A 10344-nucleotide genomic window follows, 5' to 3' on the forward strand; every position below is an offset into this window, starting at 1 on the left:
GCTATGGTTTTGGGTGTAGATTGGGGCGCTAGAGATTGTCATTTAGACACTCTGTAGTGTACATATGATGTGGATAAACATATATCCTGACCATATTTCACCTTATGATTCTTGCAGAACTTTGAAAGAGAGTAAGGCTGACCCCGCAGAGGTCAAAGTTGCTGTGAACTTGTTGAAGAGTCTTAAGAAGCGATTAGAAGAGGCGCAACCACAACACACAAGGTGTGTAATACTGTAACGTTTATGTTTTGTTTTTTTAGTCTCATTCATTATCTCAAGTCTGCCGTGCATCAGCTCACCGGCATAGATGTGTTTACACGAACGGCTGCACCTTCATTTGTATCGATTTACCCTATGTTTTCTTCACATCTTTGGTCACAAACTTGTATATACACGCATATATATGTATGCGTCATGTCCACTTGAAGAGGAGGTGCATGTGCACGTGATAGGCTTCAACACGCAGAAGTGCAAATGTGTCTCTCTAGAATATGCATGGTAGTACTACCAGACTTAACCAGACGATTCAACCGTTTGTTTTGTATTCGGCTCACTGTATGACGATATACGGGTATCAGCTATAAACTGTGCACATTCTCATGGGCCAATGGAGATGAACGATTACTTATCCGTGTACATACAACATATCTACCATTACATATGCAGTGCTGAATGCATGTGTATGTCTGTCTCGGTTCATGATCGGCGTAAGCACACCGTTAGAAGTGCATGTAGCCGTATAGTCGTGCATGCCACAAGAAATACTTCCTCTTATCGTGCGTTTGTTTTGGCGTCATAGTTGGATAGGCCGACAAGTCTTTGCTATCTAGAAGTACGTTCTCAATTTTATTATACATATTTATATATACGTATATTTCACCAATGCCAGGCTCGATGCCGGCTTCAACAAAGCTTCATTTGAGGATCTGATGAAGCGCAGATTCTTCTATGGACTATCCAATGACATATACGGTGGAGTTGCTGGACTTTACGATCTTGGCCCCATGGGCTGTGCCCTTCAGGTATGTGTATGTGTGCGTGTGTTGTTATGCGTGCATAGGTGTTTATAAAAGTATACTAAGGCGTTTATCTGTTTGGTATTGGCGTGGCTCATATACTGGACTATATGGACTGCGAACTTCAGGTGTGTGTACGCGAGTGTGCTGTTAAGTGTGCATCTATATGTACCGAGTCTTCGGCCTTTGCCCGTATATGATATTGATGTGAATAGCCGTATACACATGTAAACACCTGTGCCGCTCGAAGAACTGATGATGGCTTGACCTGACAGAACCAATGCGTAAGAGTGGCATGGGTCGGTCCAATTCGCACAGACGGGGCACATGTCAGCTACATTGCCATATACTTGACATGGTATATCTCGGGCTCTCCTTGATATATACACATGCATGCTCACGCACATCATAGCCCTGGACATCTGTTCCATGCAGTGAAACCAGCGGCATGCACAAGTCCGATATAAACACGTCACGGTATCTGAAGTCAATGTCTCTTATTGACCGATGGTGCCATCTAGTATATAGGGTCACCCCAAGAGCATGGGTCTTTGCAGAATCGACAACATGCTATGTATAGGGTTTAAACCCCAAAACCCTTTGTACACAATATTATGCTGCACCTCTACAGGCCAATCTGCTTGCGCAGTGGAGGCGTCATTTTGTTCTAGAAGAGCAAATGCTGGAAGTAGAGGCCACCATAATGACCCCCGAGCCAGTGCTAAAGGCCTCGGGACATGTGGACCGTTTCACCGATCTCATGTGCCAGGATACGGTCACCGGAGAGAACTACAGAGCCGATCATCTGCTGGAGGCGGTACTCGAGAAGCTCATTGAGGTGAATGTGGGTGATATGGGTAGCAAGATAGGCTTGTACTGATGGCATACATATAGCCAAGTGTGTGTACTTGTGGGAGTGTGTTGTGGTGTGTGTGTATTTGTGGGAGTGTGTTGTGGTGTGTGTGTATTTGTGGGAGGGTTGTGGTGTGTGTGTATTTGTGGGAGTGTGTTGTGGTGTGTGTAGTGTATTGGACAGTGCAGTCTGTATAAATAGTTTGAACAGCTGTGTTCGATGTTTGTCTGGTCATTGGATTCATAGCCGATTATCTGCTGGAAAGACTGAGAAGCTCTTGGTGGGGAGTGCAGGTGGTATAAGCGTGATGGCTTCTACTGATGACATACTTCTACCTTATATGTGATATGTGTATCTTGGTATATATACCAGTACTACTCAATATGTGATAACTATAAGTTGGCATATAAACCTATACTACTCATTATGCGATAACTATAAGTTGGCATATAAACCCATACTACTCAATATGTGATGTGTGTATGTTTGTCCGGTCTCGGTACCACGTGCTGTTCAATGGGGTTGAATCAACACTCGAAGTTCTATGGACGTAAGTGCAAATGATGGATAGCCTCTTATAAATCTGTTTGTGCACACAGACGCACATGTGTGCGTATGTGTGCGTATGTGCAGATATGTGACGATCGCGTCTGTATAAATGTGAATACGTATTGAGGGTCAAGCTGGATGAAAGAATGCTACTGTACCTGTAAGCCAACTAAATGGCGTGTGCATTGAGTTCGAGCGCAGGCTTTCCTATCAATCCCAACTGGTTTCATCTACTGTATTGGGCCACACACACGCGTTTGCGACTTGCACGATGTAGGTGTAGTGGTATATCTATGTTGAGCACATATCGGCCAAGCTACAGAGGCGGCACTACTCTCAGGCATCGGTCTACGCGAGGTCTTTTACCTATGCATTCCCTGTCTGTGCTGTGTATATTCAACTTTGTGTACATATCCTAGGCATATAAAAAAACTTATGAGTAGCAACACATACACCTAACATGTATCTGCCATCCACGTGTATTCTAGTGCAATGACTTCTTCGCTTTACTGACACCCACACCACAAGTGAGCACCTACTTAGATATGCATCGCTGTCGTCAAACCCAATCCCTCAACCCTGCTAAACCCTAAACCCTAAACCCTAAATTTTTAACCCTTAACCTTTGCTCTTGTCACGCCCAGGCCAAGGACACACCCTCAGAGCTCCGCGAGAAAGCACGCACCACCATTCCCCTGGTTGATGGTCTGTCTGGTGATAAGGAGAATCTGTGGAGAGTCATGCAGGAGTTTGATGTGCGTTCACCCACCGTACCGGAGTTGACCAAGGCAGAGAGAAAGGCCGACCCAGGTGCAGTTGCCAAGGGCAACCCGCTCTCCGAGCCTGTGGACTTTAACCTGATGTTCTCGACCTCTATCGGTCCCTCCGGCAATGTAGGTAGCATGTACTTGTATTATATCCCGATATGCCGCTGGCTGTGTGTGGTGGTCTGCATGCTGGAGTGCAACTACCACGGGTTTATGTATCACGTATAAGCAATTGCACATAACACTGCATCGCTGTGTGTGAATGTTTGTGGGCGTGGTTACAGGCATCAGTTGCAGGGCAATCCTCTGGGGGTTGTTTTTAGAGGTGCCTGTTTTTCTGTGCGCGTGTTAGGGTTTTAGGGTTGATACCATCCAGCGCATCCTACTCTCAGGCAGTAGTGTGTGCGTGGCATTCGCAACGAAACGATACATGACAAGCAGGCCAAATTCTTACGATATGGTTTCTCAAGGGTTTGTAGTCCTTGACGCTTGAGGTCCAACACTACATGTGCATGTGCTTATGTGGCGGTTCCCTTAATTTTAATGACAACTTGGCTTGGTTCAGTATATTTGAATGTCGAAGCTTACCACACAACAGTTATTTATATAAAGACTGTAGCACCATCAAAGCGCCAACTGGGACATACATACACATGAACCTCACTCACCTGTGCAGACATATGTCAACAATTACATGATATTACGTATATATACCAGGCATGTACATACGCAATGGTCACACGTGCTACTGTATCCCATCAACTGCAGGTGAAAGGTTTCCTTCGCCCCGAGACGGCCCAAGGTATCTTCACCAACTTCAAGCGGCTGTACGAGTTCAACAACAAACGCTTGCCCATGGCCGTTGCACAGATTGGCAAAGCGTTTCGTAACGAGATCGCTCCCAGGTCTGGTCTGTTGCGAGTGCGAGAGTTCACTATGGCGGAGGTCGAGCACTTCATCGACCCCAATGACAAGTCACACAAGAAGGTGTGTGAAAGCGTTGTTGTTATTGTCGTTGTTGTTGTTGTTGTTGTTGTTGTTGTTGTTGTTGTTGTTGTTGTTGTTGTTGTTGTTGTTGTTGTTGTTGTTGTTGTTGTTGTTGTTGTTGTTGTTGTTGTTGTTGTTGTTGTTGTTGATGTTGGTTGTGGAGTGGGTGTGGGTTTGCGTTGTGTGCATATTGTGTGTGCATGAGTGAGTGACTTTGGGTGCTAGTTGTCAAGTCCTTGTATAGGAATAAGCTGGACGCTATTCAGCAGTAAGTGGTAGGTATATCATCACAGAGTGCCATGCACATCACTTTTGATAGCGTAGAAGGCTGCGTTGTACCTCGAGGCGTTACTCGTGTCTCCCTCTCGCCCACGTTCAGAGACCCAATCGTTCGACAATGGATCCCGGCATCGCTACAAGATACCTCGCATACACGCCTGTTCACACACATACACAATCTGCATACCCCCATGCCACGTCCCACTAACCACGCTACCTACCCTGTGCAACCCCCACAGTTCAGCCTGGTCAAGGACGTCCAGATGAACCTCTACGCCGCGGCGGACCAAGAGCACGCGCGCAAACCCACCGTCACCACCATAGGCGAGGCGGTGGCCAGTGGCATGGTAGCCAATGAAACCATCGGCTACTACATGGCACGTATTCAGCTGTTCCTGGTGTCTGTGGGTATGAAGGCGGATCGCGTGCGCTTCAGACAGCATCTGAGCACCGAGATGGCCCACTACGCCACCGATTGTTGGGATGCAGAGTATGTACACAACACTGTACGGGTGTGGGAGTAGAGGCATGTGTGTCGGAATGGTCGTGTTAGAGGTTAGGGGGTTAGGGTTATATAGTCTGGCATGCTGCCCTTGTATGTGTTAGTGTGACTATTGGCGTCTATTTTAAATATGTGCATACATTTAGTATGTGCGTATAATGTTTGTGTGTTTGATGGATGCTCATGTTGCTGCCTGTGTAGGTATATTACTTATATACATCATCACATGTACATGCATGCGTCGCATATCCAGCCAGCACCATGTCTCTGTAGCCGTGGAGGCAGACTCGGTTCACATTCCTCTGAGCTCGCATCCACTCACTATCCAAACCATCAACGGCCATCAACAGCGTGCTTGGATGGCAAACTCTCACGTGGTTGTGGGCGGGCACCCACCCGTCCATGGCCCATTAATTATATGCACACGCAGGCACATACTATCAGCTCACAGCTTCGCATTGAATGTGCGTTATCTGCAGATGCTTCACCTCATACGGTTGGATTGAGTGTGTGGGCTGTGCGGATCGCTCGGCGTACGATCTGACGTGCCACTCCAAGGCCACAGGTACCGAACTTCAGGCACAGGAGGATATCATACCCCCTGTGGTCAAGACGGTCACAGAGGCGGTGCCCAACAAACAGTTGGTATGTACATGAGCGAGAGGCGTGTCATAGACGTAATTAGAAACAGGGTGTGTGTGTGGCGTCGTGAGGAGATTGTATGGAGGGGCATATGTAGGTGGAGACAGACGCATGCGTGTGCACTTGCATGCATGTGAGCTATGGTATATTACTGTGTGTGTGCGTAGGTTCGATTCGACATATATTTACGTTCAAATTTCACATGCACAGACACCAGTACATACAGCCCACGGCCCACGCAAAAAAGAACTTAACATAAGTTATTCTTCAGCTCTAATATATGCATATGCGTTCCTGTCTATTCCGTGTTATGGACGTATTTCTATCTACAAGAGCACATGTGTGTAGGGCATCTATCCCCGTGTGCTCGCATTGCCACGGATGTGCATATACTTCGCCCGTATACGCACTTCTGAATCTGTAGGTTGATTCTAACAATACATATTCTTTTGTCCAGTACAGTGTACATGTACTCAGCTATGCTTGTGCTTCTTAAAGGCATATCAAGCTTCTAATATTGTCACTCACCCCCCCCCCCCCTGCTGCGGGAGGCTGAGAAAAAAGAATTAGGGCAAGCTCTGTGGTGATTCCAAATTCCAATTAATTTTGGATTCACTTTCACAATATGCTTGCAGGTAGGTAAAGCGTTCAGAAAAGAGGCCAAATTTGTCAACGATGCCCTGGCAGCCCTAGATTCGGAATCAGCAGCCGCAATGGGGTCTGCTCTGGAGACGAGCGGCAAATTCACGCTCAAGGGCACGGATGCCAACGACTACGACATCACTCCCGAGATGGTGGGTGCACACGTGTACACACCATGGGTGTGCTATTGTGATGTGTTCGGGTATATACATGCCATGAGTTTGTTATTGTGATGTATTCGTGTATATACATACAGCGTGGTGATGTATGGGTGTATTCGTGTATCTCCCGAGATGGTGAGTGCACACCTGTACACGCCATGGGTGTGCTATTGTGATGTGTTCGGGTATATACATACAGCGTGGTGATGTATGGGTGTATTCGTGTATTACTGCAGTGTATATGCTTGAACAGTTCAAGTGTTCTATGCGCTATATGTTTTAGTATGAGTGTGTTTTGCTTCTGAACATGGTGTGCATGTAGTTGGGGGTGTAGGTTCTAATTGATGGTTGTGGGTGCATTCCATTTGTGTATTGCCATAGTTGATATGCGTGTGCATTCCAACTGTTCTATGCGCATGCATGTTGTAGTATGCGTGTGTTTGTATCCGAGCGTGGCGTAGTTCTACTTGGGGACAAAGGTTTCGGTTGATGTGTGCGTGGTGCGGTCAAGCGGCACCGGTGAGTATAGAGATACAGAAAACACGCGTGCAGCACACAACACTGAAACGTGCTAGAATTAGTGATACAGCGGAACACAGCAGATACTGATTACCCCAGGCTCCAAACAGCTTGTGCATTGGACTTACGTAACGTATACCCGTCTCGGCGGCATCTCACACCACACAGGTCAGTGTAGAGACCAAGGAGAAGAAGTTCACAGTGCGCAACTACACACCAAGTGTCGTCGAGCCATCGTTCGGTATCGGTACGTTCTACCCTATTCTATTTATAGATTGTAACTGTAAACAGTGCGGTTGAAAAAGGCTCTACACACACGTGTACTAGTTAGGTTCCACATGCGCGCAGGTCTGGAGTCTAAGTGCAAACACTGCCGTTTTGGGGCATTTCATACCCTCGCGTTTGGGTTCAAAAGGCCACTCTCTTGTCACCAACGTGGGCGAGATCCCGATGTAGCTCGAGTAGGTAGCAGCTGCTCTTCTGCGTCCTATCGCACGAGTGTGCGTGACCTCTATAACTCTGTGCCTTCGCATCCGTGTAGCGCTGTGCGCCTCATTTGTGGCGTCTACGATGGAGTGTGCGTGGTCTGTCTGAGGAGTGTGTGTGTGATCTGTCTGAGGAGTGTGTGTGTGGTCTGTCTGAGGAGCGGGTGTTTGGTCTGTCTGAGGAGTGTGTGTGTGGTCTGTCTGAGGAGTGGGTGTGTGGTCTGTCTGAGTAGTGGGTGTGTGGTCTGTCTGAGGAGTGGGTGTGTGGTCTGTCTGAGCGTGTGTTCCGGCTCGTTCAGCGAAACGGTGACGGTCTCGACCAAACACGCCCATGAGGATACTTCGGGGATATTATACCGGTTGTATATGTTTATGGTACAATTTCGCTTGACCAGTATGGTATCTCACTCTGCCCTGACTTCATCCCACTCTGCCCTGGTTTCATTTTTCTCTTCCCTGATTTCATCCCACTCTGCCCTGATTTCCCCTGCGTGCTGCTTACAGGGCGGTGTATGTACGCCTTGCTGGAGCACGTGTTCTGGGCGCGTGAGGGTGATGAGCAGCGAGTGGTGCTGTCGCTGCCTGCGATCATAGCGCCCACAAAGGTTGTGCTGCTACCCATCAGCAACCAGGACGACTTCAATGCCACCCTGGATGAGCTGGGTAAGCAGACAAGCGTGCGCTGTGGGCATGGGTGTAGGTGTAGTACACATGGATCTGTATGTGGAGAGTGTTTACGTAGGTGTGGTGGATGTGTATCTGTCTGTGGGGAGTGTTTACGTAAGTGTAGTGGATACGTATTTGCCTGTGGGGAGTGTTTATGTAAGTGTAGTGTATATATATTTGCCTAGGGGGAGTGTTCACATAAGTGTACTGTATATGTATTTGCCTGTGGAGAGTGTTTACGTAAGTGTAGTGGACATGTATTTGCCTGCGGGGAGTGTTTACGTATATGCAGTGTACATATATCTGCATGGGGGAAGTGTTTACGTACGGTGCTTCTATTATGCTCCTTAAGGCGTTCGTGCGATGTGCAGGTAGTACGCACCTTGGCTTGCGCTGTGGCCCGTGAGTGTTCCCAACGATTTCAATGCTAAATGCGCCACACTCATATATACTGAAAGGTCGCTCCAAATACACGCTTATCCGCCAACCGAGATCCTATCATCCGGTCTATCTGTACCCGATTTAAATCATATTCATGTATTGTACAATTCATTTACAGTATGCACCCCAATTAGACACCTTCTTGTGATTGACCACCCATTCATGCGTCTTGCCTTTCACTACTCATCTTATTTTGACACATTTCTGTTTATTTATTGCCTACAGCCGCTGACCTCACCGACAACGACGTGAGCTTTAAGGTTGACACCAGTTCCGCCGCCTTGGGTCGCCGATACGCCAGAACTGACGAGCTGGGAGCCGCGTTCGCCTGGTAAGACTAACACTTGTGATTGCGATATATGGTATATGGTATATATATATATATACATATATACATACATACACATATACATATACATACACACACATTAATATTATACATATATATATATATATGATTTTAAATTCACACAGTCGTACCAATTGTGTAGTGCAGCAGTTGCTAAGTCAAGTTCGCACCACCCGCGTGTCTCCTATTGCCCTAACATTCAATACCCTGTTCCACTCCAACCACATCCATCAGTACGGTGGACTTTGAAACGCTTACAGACAAGTGCGTAACGCTGCGTGAGAAGGAGTCTATGTCGCAGGTGCGTCTGCCCATTGCCGATGTTGGTGCGGTTGTGCGCAAACTAGCACGTGGCATGGAGACCTGGGCTCATGTGCAGGAGAAGTACCCGGCCTTTTCTACCAACGCTTAGATCCGGGCTGTCTGTTGGAGGCGTCCTGGACAGTACTGGCACACTCGAGATACGGCTATAGACTAGATGAGGTCGTGCCTGGTGGTTGCTTTATTGCGCTGGCCACGTGGGTAGGCGAAGACGGGCGGCGGAAGTACTACCGTCTTGTCCTTTGAAGTTTAGTTAGGAACTATAAAAAAAATAGTACGTGGCAATTGCTTAGTTAGGAGCTATAAAAATTTAGTTCGTGGCCAGTGCTTAGTCAGAAACTACAAATAAATTAGTCCGTGGCCAGTGCTTAGGTACGAACTATAAATAAATTAGTTCGTGGCCAGTGCTTAGGTGCGGACTATAAATAAATTAGTTTGTGGTCAATGCTGCTTCTGTAAAGCGGTGTGATCAGTACTGGCAGATTGCCCATGCATTGACTATACCCAAGTATCCAGTTCACTTACAATCTACCGATGTCGTTGCAGCGTATGTATCGTAACCGAATTGTGGTACAATTTCGACATGGAGATGTGTCACACAATGTAATAGAACTACAATCTTTTAGACACTCACATACGTGTAATCTGGTGCATATAGATATTTATATACAAATTAACGATAAATACGTTTCTACACACATTATGTGCAAATACATGCATACACACACACACAAAAAAAACGAAACAAACAAACAAGCACACACACACACACACACATATATATATATATACTACATACAGACGCATAAAATAAAGCAAAAAAAATATAGTAGTCCTCTTTTACTGCTAAACAGCTCACCAAATCATTATTCACGTCTGATTGTATGCGATTCAACACCACCCGTGTTTATCTTCAGTCAATGAGAGACGACTTATTACAAAGTGCATACAGTCACTCATTTACACCAATCCATCACCACACTCATATGCTTCGACGTATTCCCATGTGTTGTATATTGGTTGTTTAAGCTACTGGTACTAGGCGGAGGCTTTCCCAGCAGAACACTTCACAGCGGTACAGCTTCGTGCGGCACAGTTGTTCGGACTTCTTGACCGCAGCAATATTTATGTGTGTGCCATACAACTTAGCAAGGCCCACACTCAT

The 10344-nt window shown here is 46.6% G+C and overlaps 2 protein-coding genes across 2 annotated transcripts; one reads left to right on the forward strand and one right to left on the reverse strand.

Annotated features, from left to right (window-relative positions):
• Window positions 1-67: 67 nt before the first annotated feature.
• SARC_02701 (glycyl-tRNA synthetase) lies at window positions 68-7217 on the forward strand (the record flags this gene model as incomplete). The annotated part of the gene is made up of 10 exons (XM_014303538.1): window positions 68-222; window positions 890-1022; window positions 1648-1854; window positions 3063-3188; window positions 3243-3311; window positions 3954-4172; window positions 4691-4941; window positions 5433-5598; window positions 6231-6389; window positions 7086-7217. 10 exons carry the CDS (start codon window positions 68-70, stop codon window positions 7215-7217), a joined length of 1617 nt encoding a protein of 538 aa, XP_014159013.1.
• On the reverse strand, window positions 7139-7854 carry SARC_02702 (hypothetical protein). Its single transcript, XM_014303539.1, has one exon. It carries the CDS (start codon window positions 7733-7735, stop codon window positions 7241-7243), a length of 495 nt encoding a protein of 164 aa, XP_014159014.1. The 5' UTR covers window positions 7736-7854; the 3' UTR covers window positions 7139-7240.
• Window positions 7855-10344: the final 2490 nt, after the last annotated feature.

This window comes from Sphaeroforma arctica, assembly GCF_001186125.1.
Source record: "Sphaeroforma arctica JP610 unplaced genomic scaffold supercont1.124, whole genome shotgun sequence".
NCBI classification, from domain to species: domain Eukaryota; class Ichthyosporea; order Ichthyophonida; genus Sphaeroforma; species Sphaeroforma arctica.